General features: G+C 43.8%; 1 protein-coding gene across 1 annotated transcript in view; it reads right to left on the bottom strand.

The window, feature by feature from the left end:
* Positions 1-15108, bottom strand: part of LOC137558088 (uncharacterized) — a 171854-nt gene that overhangs the window by 54514 nt on the left and 102232 nt on the right. The window contains exons 5-8 of the mRNA XM_068271719.1: positions 11461-11603; positions 8773-8894; positions 6595-6735; positions 4818-5018 (exon numbers count right to left, since the gene is read on the bottom strand). Of these exons, the coding sequence (XP_068127820.1) occupies positions 4818-5018; positions 6595-6735; positions 8773-8894; positions 11461-11603 (607 nt within the window). The remainder of the gene's footprint in view (positions 1-4817; positions 5019-6594; positions 6736-8772; positions 8895-11460; positions 11604-15108) is intronic.

Below are 15108 nucleotides of genomic sequence, written 5' to 3'. Positions count from 1 at the left end.
GCTGGGAACAGTAGTACACCGCTCGCTCAGCCAGACTATATACCATTGTTTACTGACACTCTGTGTACACCGCTCAGCCAGACTATATACCATTGTTTACTGCCACTCTGATTCTGCTGGGAACAGTAGTACACCGCTCGCTCAGCCAGACTATATACCATTGTTTACTGACACTCTGTGTACACCGCTCAGCCAGACTATATACCATTGTTTACTGCCACTCTGATTCTGCTGGGAACAGTAGTACACCGCTCGCTCAGCCAGACTATATACCATTGTTTACTGACACTATATAGCAGACTATATAGCATTGTGTGTACACCGCTCAGCCAGACTATATACCATTGTTTACTGACACTCTGTGTACACCGCTCAGCCAGACTATATACCATTGTTTACTGCCACTCTGATTCTGCTGGGAACAGTAGTACACCGCTCGCTCAGCCAGACTATATACCATTGTTTACTGACACTCTGTGTACACCACTCAGCCAGACTATATACCATTGTTTACTGCCACTCTGATTCTGCTGGGAACAGTAGTACACCGCTCGCTCAGCCAGACTATATAGCATTGTGTTTACTGCCACTCTGTGTACACCGCTCAGCCACACTATATAGCATTGCGTACTCTGCCAGTCAGTGTGTATATTGCTGGGATCAGTAATACTCCACTCACCGTCAACCACTATATGAGCTCAACATGAGTTCCCCAGAGACCTCCGCTGTGAGCAGCACTCCCAACAACAGCAACAGCCAACGCCCCACGCAAGCTATAACATCCACCCCAGCAGCCAGTGGTCAGCAGCAGCCCTCCCCGGAGGAGAACGTTGTGTCCATCAGTCCGTCGCCAGAGCGATTAATGAGGGCTGCCATTGAGGAGATGATGGGGCCTGATGTGGAGGAGGAGGTCTGGCTCAGGCCAGCATCCCAAGTTAATGTTGAGGACGATGAGGGGTCTGTGTCTGGGGATGTTGGGGTGGCAGAGGTGGTGGGTGGGTCAGACTCAGGAGAAGAGTTGTATGATGAGGATGATGATCGGGACCATCTGTATGTGCCTCAGAGTCCGACCCCGGAAAACATGTTGTATCGTGTGTTTAGGTACTAAAATCTGCGTTCCCTCCCAGTAGTGTTGGGCGAACAGTGTTTGCCACTGTTCGGGTTCTGCAGAACATCACCCTGTTCGGGGTGACTATATAGCAGACTATATAGCATTGTGTTTAATGCCACTCTGTGTACACGGCTCAGCCACACTATATAGCATTGTGTTTACTTCCACTCTGTGTCTGCTGGGAACAGTAGTACACCGCTCACCCGCCACTGTATAGCATTGTGCTCTGTGTCACTGCTGACAATAGTGGTACACCGCTCACCCACCACTGTATAGCATTTCTGTACTGCCACTGTACTGCTGCCAGTCAGCGTGTACTTTAAGGATAAGTGAAATGAGGAAGAAATCCGGTGAAAGAGGGAGGGGCAAGGGAAGAGGTGTTTCCCCTGACGGTTCACGTACAGGCCACAGGGGAGCACCCAAGAAAACCCACTCAATACTGCCCATGTTGTCCAGGACAACAACCCTCACAGATCCAAAAGAACAGGACCAGATAATTACTTGGATGACCTCTCAAGCGTCCAACAGTGGGTTAAGCAGCACCAGCACATCACGCACGAGGTCCGAGTCCTCAGCCAGTTAAAGTCTGGGCTTTCTTTGAAGACTGCACTGAGGATGTTACCATGGCGATTTGCAAGGTGTGCAAGACCCGCCTGAGCAGGGGGAAAAGTATTAACAACCTCTCCACCACCAGCATGAGCCGCCACATTCTATCCAAACATCCCACTCTGTGGGCAAACGCGGCAGGACAGGGTACCACCAGCAACACTGCCTCCCTTGGGTTCACCAGACTCACCACCAGACCCGCCTCAGCAGCAGCAGTAGCCCAGCCATTGCGTGGTTCACAACATTCACAAACATCAGACGATGCTGACACTGTCACTTTCCGGACTAGTGCTCTTGAGGTCTCCCAGTGTTCATCAAACACAACAACCAACAGCCCTTCGGTGTGCAGCGCTACGGTTGAGTTGTCTGTCTCTGAGATGTTTGAGCACAAGAGGAAATTGCCAGCAAATGACCCCCGGGCCGTGGCAGTAACAGCCAGCCAGCATAGCCAAGCTTCTGGCCTGCGAAATGCTGCCATATCGAGTGGTGGAGACAAACAGCTTCAAGGGCATGATGTCAGTGGCCATCCCACGTTACGTTGTTCCCAGCCGCTACCACTTTGCGCGCTCTGCAGTGCCTGAGTTGCATGAGCACGTGGTCAGCTAAATAACCCGAAGCTTGAAGAATGCCGTTGCCTGCAAGGTTCACCTCACCACTGACACCTGGACGAGTGCGTTCGGCCAGGGTCGATACATCTCCCTTACCGCGCACTGGGTGAACCTTGTGGAGCCTGGCAGCGATTCCTCACCTGCTACGGCGCGGGTGTTGCCCACGCCGCAAACAGCTGGATAACAACAGCAGCACCTACCTCTCTGACTCCTTCTCCTCCAACGCATCTCAAAGCTGTACCTCATCCGGAAATGCTAACCCAGCACCAGCAGCAGTAGGATCGTGGAAGCAGTGCAGCACAGCTGTTGGCATGCGTCAGCAAGCGTTGCTGAAGCTGATCTGCCTTGGGGATAAGCAGCACACAGGGGAGGAAATTTGGAGGGGAATAAAGGAACAGACGGATTTGTGGCTGGCACCGCTGGACCTGAAACCGGGCATGAAGCTAGACACCTGGCACGAACTGGCAATGTACGCAATAGAGGTGCTGGCTTGCCCGGCAGCCAGCGTTATGTCGGAACGCTGTTTCAGTGCTGCCGGAGGCATCATCACAGATCGGCGTATCCGCCTCTCCACAGAAAATGCAGACCGTCTGACTCAAATTAAAATGAATCAATCCTGGATTGGAAACGACTACGCAACACTCCTGGACCCCAACCAAGTAACATGACCGATGAACATCTGGGATGGTTTAGCGTTTCCGGTCCCTGTTTATTGAACCTCTCATCTGTATTACATTTATGACTGCATGGCGGCAAAAAGCATTGCTGCTATATCCGCACGCTTTTTGTCCTCATGCAAGGCCTGGGTTGTTGTGTCTCACAAAGCGTGGCCTTCTCCTCCTGCGCCTCCTCCTGTTCCATCACGTGTGCTGCTGCTGCTGCTGCTGCTGCTGCTGCTGGGTTACCGTTGCCGGTCCCTGTTTATGGAACCTCTTATCTTTATTACATTTATGACTACATGGCGGTACAAAGCATGCTATCCGCACGCTTTTTGTCCTCATGCAAGGCCTGGGTTGTTGTGTCTCACAAAGCGTGGCCTTCTCCTCCTGCGCCTCCTCCTGTTCCATCACGTGTGCTGCTGCTGCTGCTGCTGCTGCTGGGTTACCGTTGCCGCGTGGTCCCTGTTTATGGAACCTCTTATCTTTATTACATTTATGACTACATGGCGGTACAAAGCATGCTATCCGCACGCTTTTTGTCCTCATGCAAGGCCTGGGTTGTTGTGTCTCACAAAGCGTGGCCTTCTCCTCCTGCGCCTCCTCCTGTTCCATCACGTGTGCTGCTGCTGCTGCTGCTGCTGCTGGGTTACCGTTGCCGCGTGGTCCCTGTTTATTGAACCTCTTATCTTTATTACATTTATGACTACATGGCGGTACAAAGCATGCTATCCGCACGCTTTTTGTCCTCATGCAAGGCCTGGGTTGTTGTGTCTCACAAAGCGTGGCCTTCTCCTCCTGCGCCTCCTCCTGTTCCATCACGTGTGCTGCTGCTGCTGCTGCTGCTGGGTTAGCGTTGCCGCGTGGTCCCTGTTTATTGAACCTCTTATCTTTATTACATTTATGACTACATGGCGGTACAAAGCATGCTATCCGCACGCTTTTTGTCCTCATGCAAGGCCTGGGTTGTTGTGTCTCACAAAGCGTGGCCTTCTCCTCCTGCGCCTCCTCCTGTTCCATCACGTGTGCTGCTGCTGGGTTAGCGTTGCCGCGTGGTCCCTGTTTATTGAACCACTTATCTTTATTACATTTATGACTGCATGGTGGTACAAAGCATGCTATCCGCACGCTTCTTGTCCTCATGCAAGGCCTGGGTTGTTGTGTCTCAAAGCGTGGCCTTCTCCTCCTGCGCCACCCTCCTCCTGTTCCATCACGTGTGCTGCTGCTGGGTTAGCATTACCGGTCCCTTTTCCTGGAACCTCTTATATGTATTACATTTATGACTGCATGCCGACAAAAAGCATGTTACCTGTGCAAAGAAAACAGACATTTCCCGCATTTAAAAGACAGTTTTCCCTTTGAAACTTTAAAATCGATTTTCTCAAAAACTATAAGCTCTTTTTGCTAAATTTTTTTTTCCTCTTGTACCCACTCCCAAGGTGCACATACCCTGTAAATTTGGGGTATGTAGCATGTAAGGAGGCTTTACAAACCACAAAAGTTCGGGTCCCCATTGACTTCCATTATGTTCGGAGTTCGGGTCGAACACCCGAACATCGCGGCCATGTTCGGCCTGTTCGGCCCGAACCCGAACATCTAGATGTTCGCCCAACACTACGTAGCATATGTCTAAGTAGAAGCTGAAAAAGGATCTCCTAGGAGAAAACGCAGGAGAAAAAGTTAATTGCATATGGACCCTCGTCTCGAGTCATCCTCTGCATTCAATTACATGCCATCTTTCAGTAAATTATTTTAAAATACTTTTCATAAGTTCAAGAATTTTAGGTTTTAATGTGTAACCTTAGAACAAGATCTTAGGTGAGAATCAATACTCACTGTGTCAAGAGCATCCTGTATTAAACCCATTACCAGTGGATCACTGTCATTTGTTCCTGGTAACTCCAGAATCTCAGCTCCACCATACAGCAGAGTGCTGGGCACATATACTACCAGGCTCTTCATTGCAGCTATTTTCTGCTTCATACTTCTACTTGTATCCTCATCATCATCTGATAATGTGTATTTTTTCAAGAGCTTCTGTATAGTATAAATAATTTATGTTTATTGTACTGTGACTTCCTAAAACAAGTAAATTAAAACTCCATCATTGCATTCCTTTGTGGAAACTGGTGCATCAAATTTGATATTTAACCTATTCAAGACAATCATCAACCAGACTAGGAAATGAAACATTAAGATTGCCACATGTATGGACACAGAGGCATTTGTGCACGCATTTTCTGGCATCATCAACAACATGATATGAAAAATTCTCTCCAGCAGGGAGGCACACCACAATTAATTCATTGTTTGGAAAAGATTCAAATTGGACATTGGCACAGTCAGCCATGTCATTACATTACATTTCCTCCTTCACTGGTAATGTGCTGTAAGAACATTAACTTAGGTCTGGAACCCACTAGCAGCGCTTTCTAAGCACCAGTGATTTGTAAAGCTCTTGCTAATGCAAGGCTATGGGTGATTTTTATAAAATCACATCCTGCAAGTGGAGCCGCACACATAGCATTACAATAGCAAGAGCTTTTCAAATCTTAAGCACACTGAAAAAGCTTAGAAAAGTGCTGCTAGTGGGTTCCAGGCCTTACTCTGCAGTTGTGTTGCTTGTAAATTTTTGCCAAAATAATTTTCGCATCCAAAATGCTATTTTTGATTTCGAACATATATTAGCAAAAATACATTGTATTTGCGCAATGTAAATGTTTGCCAAAACTGCAAATTATTATTCATGAGTTAAAAACAAATTACGGTACACATTTTAAAGAGAAAAATCACAAAAAAAGAGATAAATCACAAACATATTACAAATTGATTTTTTTTAAGGCATCTAATTTTACATGATTTTCGTGAAAATTAGTGCAAAAAGAATATTGCATTTTTGCTCATCACTTCTGTGTAGCCCATCACCTGACCATGTTTTTCCATGAGTTCTCATATACATGACGATCACTAAAGGTCTATACCCATGACGCGATTTCCCAGACAATTTCTCCATGTCCACTCTCTACCACCACGCTTACAGTACATGTGTAGGGGACACCAAAACACTAGTAGCCACATGCATAAGCTCTCATTGCAGGCATCCACGCTCCTCCCAACATGTTTTGTCAGTTATGACTCATCAGGGGCTCCCTGATGTAGGTCGCCACATCTGGTGAGTCTGTACACATCAGGTGTGGTGGAGGTGTTCATCAATAGTTATCTGGGGGGTGTATGAAGTTTGTAGAGGCCTACAACTGATGCATACGAATTTGACGTGATGTCAAAGTGACGATATAAGGGATGTAGAATCATTTGGATACTAATAGGCTGTACTGGTCATGGTCAGATGCAGTATATTATTGGCTTTTGTTTTTATTTTTTTAGGAACTTATTTTTCAGTCTGGGAGTGAGCAATCCTTTTGTGTTTGGTAAGTTGTAGGAGTGGTGGGGGGGAGTTCCTGGTGTTGGCAGCTCCGGGGCTGACCTGCACTCTCCTTTTGTGTTACATACTGGTTTGGGGGTCCCGAGCAATGGCAGTGCTCTGGGCCCCCACCCATCATGTGCACAAGAGTTTGCGAACTTATTTTTCAGTAAACCAGCCCCTGTGACTTACTTGTAGAGCAAGTCGGTCTTGTGCAGCTGAATTGTTGCCATTTCCAATGTGCAATTCAGTCTTCCCTGCAAATTCCTTTACTTGATCACAAAGTCTGACATCTTCAGGAGAGGTAATTGTTCTCGGAACACTCCAAGCATCCTGCATATAACACAGGTAATTAGCTCTTGTATGTAATTATAGAATTAAAATACAGTTTTAAATATAGTATTAAAATAAAATACAGCAATTCAACCATATTTCAGAATAAACAAAAATATTGGACATAGTACACGTTATCCACATAGGGAAATATAAAAGTATGATTAAGGGCTCTTCCTCTGACACAGCAGACCTGGGTTCAAATCTTGTCTCTTCCTGTTCATCCAGCACCTATTCAGATGGAGACCTTGGGCTAGTCTCCCTAACACTGCTACTGCCTACTGAGCGGGTCCTAGTGGCTGCACTTCAAGCTCTTTGAGTCCACTAGTAGAAAAGCATAATATGAAACACTCTAGAAGTAGATAGACACTGAATGATGTTGCTAAAAACATGCCTTAGGTTAGCACTGAGTAAGTATGAAGTCACCTGGTGGCTGAGCAATGCATTGCAGCATTGCATGAATCTCCCTAGTAGTAGCAGTAGAATACTGTACCATGTTAGCCATCAGTAAAAGCAAGAAGTTTTGGATAAGGATGATACCATTTATTGGCTAATTTAGAGATAAATAAGACTTTTGAGCCTTCATCAAACTTAATCCTGTATGCTTACACAGGATACGGAATTCAGTCTGACGGAGGCTCAAAAGCCGAAAGCTTACTCTTATTTACCTCAAACTTCTTGAATCTCTCTCTGATTGGTTGCCCAATGACAACTAAGCAGAGAACACCCAGTGGTTTTTACTGACCACCACCTTTTTTTTTTTAGAAATGTCATGGTACACATTCTGCATCACCAACCATTATTTTAGCGTTTTCCATATTTTTTGCATACATCTCCACATCTTCATTGTTTTCCACCCCCTGATCAAAACTGAAAATACCCTCTAGAGAGTCTGTGTCACCATCCAGAATAATATAATATGAGTACTAAGGTTCAGAAAGAACAGTAACGAGGGCTACATAATGTATTAACCGGTTCAGCACTGCAGTGCTGAAAATCTCATGCATCCGAGCAACGTTCACCTCCCATTCATTCGCCTATAACTTTATTGCTACTTATCACAATGAATTGATCTATATCTTGTTTTTCCGCCACTAATTAGGCTTTCTTTGGGTAGTACATTTTGCTAAGAATTATTTTTTTCTGCATGCATTTTAACAGGAAGATTAAGAAAGAAATGAAAAAAATTCATTATTTCTCAGTTTTTGGCCATTATAGTTTGAAATTAATATACGCTACCGTAATTAAAACTCATGTATTTTATTTGCCCATCTGTCCCAGTTATTGCACTATTTAAACGATGTCCCTATCACAATTTATGGTGCCGAAATTTCATTTCGAAATAAAGGTGCATTTTTTCAATTTGCGTCCATCACTATTTATAAGCTTATAATTTTAAATAATATAATAACATACTCTCTTGACATGCATATTTAAAAAGTTCAGACCCTTAGGTAACTATTTATGTGTTTTTTTTTATTGTATTTTTTTTTTTTTTATTTAATAAAAAATGTATGTGGGTAATTTTTGGTGTGGGAGGGAAACTGCTTATTTTAAATGTAAAATAATATTATTGTTTAATTAAAAATGTATGTGGGTGCAGTTTACTATTTGGCCACAAGATGGCCACAGTGAAAAAAGTCCTGGATGCGAACGATCTCGCATCCAGGAACTAAAAAGCAGAGGAGAAGTTTCCTGGGGGCAGAAATACTGCGCTCTCTGGATAGAAAGCGTCGGTATTTCTGCGGGGAAGTTAGATCGGTGAATGGGAATTATATTCCCATTCACTGATCGGGGGGCTAGCGACAGGCGGCAGGAGAGCGCGCGGGAACGCCCCCGATCGCGCGCACCATGCGGCGGGAGCAGCAGTGCCTATCTGGACGAGGAAGCTCGTCCAGATAGGCCGAACTGGATAAAAAAGCCAGCTGTCATTTTACTAAGTTTAAATAAAGACCATAAGCTTGAAAACCAAGCAAGCACAACGCATGCATCAGGAAGTAAGTTATGCAGCAACTCTAAACAACAAAAATAAGATACCTCTTCTTCGTCGGTTGAAGTAAATAGATTTTCAGTCAGAATTCTAAATCGGGCCCTTAGCGATTGTCGTGATTTCTCCTGCATCTTCTGATTTACCAAATCAGGCCTTGTTTCTGCAGACCCTGTATACAGTCATAGTGATTTAATTTAATTATTATTATAATCATGCTTATGTAGCACTGAGACATAATTTTCAAAGTGCTTTTACAGTGTACAGTTTATATCACTGAGCTGGACTCACAATTTAAGGTCCCTCCCACAATCCCAGTCAATACATTTTCTAGTGTATTTTTGGACGTGAAAGGTAGCTTGGCAATCATGGGGAGAAAAACCATATGTATTTCAACACAGGGAGTACCTCGTAGGAAAATTCAGCTTAAAGCTTTATGCATTTATTTTAAGAAATGCCTAATTAGAATATTTTCCTGATCACATTATTGCTGCTAAGTGCTAACCTAGCACTTGCGATAACCGAAAAGGGGATACCAGAGAAAACTAAATTTAAAGCGGAATATAACCCTGCATTTTAACTTTGCTCTAAAACATTATTTACAGCATATTATATGCAAAAAGCATTTTTTTTACTAGACCAGCATTGGAAGGGTTAAACACAGAGGTTTAAAGTTCCGTGGAGAGATATGCAGAAGTTCAAATTGTTACATTCTATTTAGTTAAATGTATCTATTTAGAAATGTTACACACTCTTTGGCTGTCCTCCAGCTCCTTCTCAGTCAGAGAGAGTGAGTCACATTCAACACTTAGATACATTTATGTAAACAAAATGTATCTATGTAAGCTTTGGATGCGTCTGCAGAAATCTCCAGGAACTTTAAAGCTCTGTGTAACCCTTCCAATGCTGGTCTAGTAAAAAAAAAATGCTGGTTGCATATAATATACTGTAAATAATGTTTTAGAGCAACGTTGAAATGCAGGGTTATATTCCGCTTTAACACTGTAGTCCAGAGGACAAGCCCTATAGGTATAAAGAAAAAGTTTGTAACTTCATTGCATAAAATTCACAATCTAAAAAGCAACCCCACTGTCGTGGATGTTCCACTGAGAAGCCCCTGATTAGATGTATCAACCCAATATAACCTGTGGGGGTCTTTGCTTATCCCCCATCCACTCCTATGTGTCTGAATGAGTGGTGGGGTGTAGCTATCCCACAATTGGGTTGAAGGAGGCTTCACCAGTCAATTGTAGTGAAATGGGAGCAAGGGTTATTATTACCCTGTCGAAAGTGTAGGTCAGCAGAGCTGGACATGTTACACCAAACGGCTTCCTCAGAAAGTGCTATACATTATATACAGATGCTCTACAAAACATATATATCACACCACCAATTTACAAAATCCCCCCCATCATCATATATAGCCCAAGACCGCTCCTCTGGACTACAGTGTTAAAGAACAAACGACACCCATGCTAACCTAGAAATAAAAAACACATATATAAGTAGATAAATACTATTTCTACTTACATAACAGATGTATTGTGTTATGCACGTAATGATTTCTTTGAATTTTACAAAGGAAAAGCAGAAAATCCTATTCTAAGCAGTGGCCATCTTGCCAAGCTAATGCTGACATCATATCCTCCCTGACTCTTGTTTTCCCCCCTCCTTTCTCTTGCTCATTGTGTATTCATTAGCTGCCCTCCTCCCAGAGTCTTCAGACACTCCCACTGAGATGTATACTAACAACTACATTGTCTATTTTTATTTACACAGCCAATCACTGAGTCACCTCAGCCTTGCTTGTAAACACAAGCTAGGCAGGTAAATAAATGGAAGAGGAGAAATATATTACAGATAAATAGAACTCCCAGCATTCAACTTTTTGGCACTGTTTGGCACTAGGGCCAGTGCTCCTAAAGTTCCACCCAGTTGAAGGAGCAGCACCTGTAACCCTTCTCAGTACCAAGACAGCGCAGGTCACTTTTTACATTTGCCAGTGCTCCTAAAGTATGTGATAACTCCAAACCATAACAGCAGAAAAAGTTTTGAATGCATGATTAGCATCTTTATCACTTTATCACTTTATCACAGATTAGGAAATTTGGGCTGGAGTTATTATTTTATCGATGCTAGTTGAAACTAGGTGACCCAATCCATTTCAGAGCAGTCTTTGAAGCTCTCCAAACTCACAAATTGTTCTGGCAGATGCTAGAATTGGCAGTCTATGCCTGTGTTAGCTGCTTTTCACAATGAACATTCTCCCCACTCTACAGGTGAAAGTTGAAAAATTAGAATATCGTGCAAATGTTAATTTATTTCAGTGATTCAACTTAAAAGGTGAAACTAATATATGAAATAGACTCATTACATGCAAAGTGAGATATTTCAAGCTTTTATTTGTTGTAATTTTGATGATTATGGTTACAGCTTATGAAAACCCCAAAATCAAATTCTCAGTCCATTAGAATATTGTGAAAATGTTCAATATTCTAGGCTCAAAGTGTCAGACTCTAATCAGCTAATTAATATAATATACCTGCAAAGGGTTCCTATTTCATATAATAGCTTTACCTTTTAAGTTTACTTATTGAAATAAATGCACTTTTTCACGATATTCTGATTTTTCGAGTTTCCTCTGTATGTACACATAAACAAAAAAACGTACATTTACTATAAAGAATGGTGTAGTGTATGTAGAACCTCTGTTCTAGAATGAGCGTGATATACTGTACCATTTTCTAACAACACAAGTTCAAATAACTGATCTTGCAGCTCTTTCTTATTGAAATATTTCACTTGGGCCTGGAAGGATGAGCCATATCGCAAATGAAACACACAGTTGGTTGTGGTGTTGTAGCTCCCAGAGCCATCCTTTCTGTAAAATTCAAGAAATTGGAGTATATTACAATAAAGTTCAGCACTGGACACATATCTGCATGTATCATCTGATACCTAACCTAACGCCCAAATGTTTCCCCTTTGTGTAAAAAGTTTTTGCAGGTATAAATCTCGTTTGTAAAGGGGCATTATGAAGAAAAATAAAATGTAAAATACATCCACAAACATATGTATAAGATGTACCAGGGTTGCCAACCTAATTTTTAATTAATTTAAAATTTTTCACAGACAAAAAAAGCCCACAATCTAGACATCAAACTTTTTTTAACCACTTGCCGACCGCGCACTCATAACGCTCGTCAGCAAAGTGGTAGCTGCAGGACCAGTGATGCACATCTGCGCCGCCGGCTGCAGGCTAATTAATCAGGAAACAGCCGCTCGCATGAGTGGCTGCTTCCTGTCAATTCATGGCGGGGGGCTCCGTGAATAGCCTGCGGGCTGCCGATCGCGGCTCGCAGGCTAAATGTAAACACAAGCGGAAATAATCCGTTTTGTTTACATTTTTACAACGCTGCTAACAGTAGCAGCGTTGTACTAGATCAGCGATCCCCGGCCAATCAGCGGCCGGGGATCGCTGTCACATGACCAGGGGCGCCTTAACCTACTGACCACCTAGGCAGCGGCTTGGAGTGGCTTTGATGGGGTAAGGCGCAATAAATTACTGTCAGTCCAAGGGGAAATAAAAATTCCAGTCCTGGCTGAAAGACGGTTGTAAGGGACTGGAGAGAAATATATTTCCTTCTGTTTTAAGAAGGCAAATTACACCAAGCTTTGCTTTTTTAGTAGGAGGGCATTTTGGTTCCTTTTATCCCCCTATACATTCCTAGTAGCTTGGGTCACCCTGAGCTGCTTGGTTACTCTGCTCTTTTCACAAATAGCCTTCTGCTAAGTCACTGATAAAGAATCATTCAGAGTTCAGATTTATAGATACTCCCTAAGAAGAAGGTGTCTGGTTTATAGCTGTTCTCTGCCCTACCACCCTGAACCTGAGTGACTGACTGCCGTTTAAGGGTATGTAGAGAAAGTTTTCTACTCTCACAAGTGTTTTTAGGAATGCATCTAATAAGGATTCATAGAAAGATTTGAGACAGTCCCTCACTATTCGGTGTACAGAGGTGACAGCGCCCTACCCCCAAATGTTGAAAATTGCACAAAAGGTGGATCAGCGCAACATCAGGCCGCCTCCGAATGGCCTCCAATCAGAGATGCGCTGAGCCCCCCCAGGAACTGAGTACTTAATAGGTTGCATGCAAGCTGTTACAGGAAACCAACATCCTCCAGTGGTAGACAGGTCATGTGTATGCTCGGTGTGTATTATATCCCACAAGTGGGGCTTGCACTCTTTTGCAGGTAGGCACTTGCCTGTTTTTAAGTAGCGCTGTTCATTTCCTTGCTATGTACTCCCAAATGTTACTGACAGAGCAGGGACAAGGTCCTCCAGCACCCAAGGCTGAGACACCAAAGTGCGCCCCTCCATCCCTCCCACCCTCAGCCATCAGACACTGATTACTATTAGACTAAGAGGCGCCACAGGGCCTACAACCTCCCCAACACCTTAATATCTGGTTATCTGGCCTGCAGTCACTGCTATGTATCCCCTTTTCATATTTCTTTCTGCTTCAAACACAATTAGGAATGACAGCTGAATGAATTCTGCGCCCCCTCCTACACTGCGCCCTGAGGCTGGAGCCTCTCCAGCCTATGCCTCGGCCCGGCCCTACTGAGTCTGCAGAGCAAGCAAGACAAACAAACAAACAAACAAACAAACAAACAGTAAACTGCTAGAATGTCTGGCATGTCTAGATGTCAGGACGCTCGCCAGCCATGACTAGCGATGGAGCAGTAGGATCATCTGATGCTCTCCCCCTCTGGGACACAGCCTGCACTTCTCCCTGAATTCACAAGGACAGTGTTTGAAGTGTGTAATGGACACAGTGGGGGTTGCAGGTTTTGTCTTTCATTGTGAGAGAGTGAATAGGAGGGCAGCATCTAAAGCTCAAACAATGATAATGGACATGTAAGCAACGTGTGTAATTACAACCATCACTACTTATAATTGAAGCTGGCATAATAATGTATTTCCATTAATGCTGTCTGTTTGCCCTCTCTCTAATGCTATGTACCACCTCACGATTTTTCCAACGATTTTCCTGATGTCCATCAATTTTTTCTTTTGAGCGACAAGTAGTCATTTACACGATGTCGTGACATCGCTTAGCGTTGTGTGGTGAAAAGGGACCGTCACTGAGGATTGGATCTTTAAGATCCTTGACGACACCCCGTAAAGTACTGCGGTCGCTTGACGTCTCGTTCGCGCCCGTCCTGTAATGTCACGTGACATCTCGCATACCCGCTGGCAGGAAGATGAATCGCTGGACACTTGTCATGAGGGGACACCTCGCTGGATCCATCTTCCTGTGTTGTTGCAGTCACTGTGGTGAGTGTGGAGCTTAACTTTGCTCGCCCTCACCCTCTGCTCATGCTCCCTCTCCCACTGTCTCTCTGACCAAACAACTGCTACTTGGGGAACAATGTGCACAACTATGTACACTAGTCTGAGCACTCTTCAGGGGAGCCAGTAGCATTTGGAACTATTATTGTGTATTTATGTAGCACTGACATCTTCAGCACTTTACAGAGTACAGTCATGTCACTGACTGCTCACTGGAGCTTACAATTTAATCCCTACCATAGTCAAACTGTAATGTCTGACCATATTATTATCATGTGTTTATATAGCACTGACATCTTCTGCAGTACTTTACAGAGTACACAGTCATGTCACTGACTGTCCCCAGAGGAGCTCACAATCTAATCCAACCATAGTCATAGTCTAATGTCCTACCATATTATTATTATGTATTCATATAGCACTGACATATTCTGCAGCACTTTACAGAGTACATAGTCATGTCACTGACTGTCCTCAGAGTAGTTCACAATCTAACCCTACCGTAGTTATAGAATAATGTCCTACTGTCACAGGAGCCCTGGTGGCTGACCGCAATTGGCCTTCTAGACGGTGCCAGCGCACAGATCGTGCGAACTCTGGTCGCAGTCAATGGGCAGGAACCGTTAAGAATTAGCCGCAGCCAAACCAGAAGGGAGCCTGTGAGATACGGGTGATTACAACTTCACACACTGGTTCAGGGTAGGTCTGCCACCACCGCGGTTACCATGGGACCGAGGAGCCCACTGACTGACTAATCCTGCGAATAAAACGGTTAAACACACGATATTCTGTCTAGCCAACAACAAACAAACAGTAGCGTATCTTCAGAGACCCGGGATCAGTTCTGTGTGTGCTGATAAGCAGGGTAGCGGACAGTGAATGACTTGGAGAAAGTCGTTTATTCACGCAATATAAATAATTAATATATACAGACAATTATTAAAATCACAATTATTAAGACAGTAATAGCCAGTATGAAATAAAAAGGGAGAAAATACTTATGGTTTGTGGAAATATGTCCTTTTGTGGG

Source organism: Hyperolius riggenbachi, chromosome 1 (assembly GCF_040937935.1).
Source record: "Hyperolius riggenbachi isolate aHypRig1 chromosome 1, aHypRig1.pri, whole genome shotgun sequence".
NCBI classification, from domain to species: domain Eukaryota; kingdom Metazoa; phylum Chordata; class Amphibia; order Anura; family Hyperoliidae; genus Hyperolius; species Hyperolius riggenbachi.
Note: the sequence above shows the minus strand (reverse complement) of the source record. Positions and strands in the feature narration are given on the sequence as shown.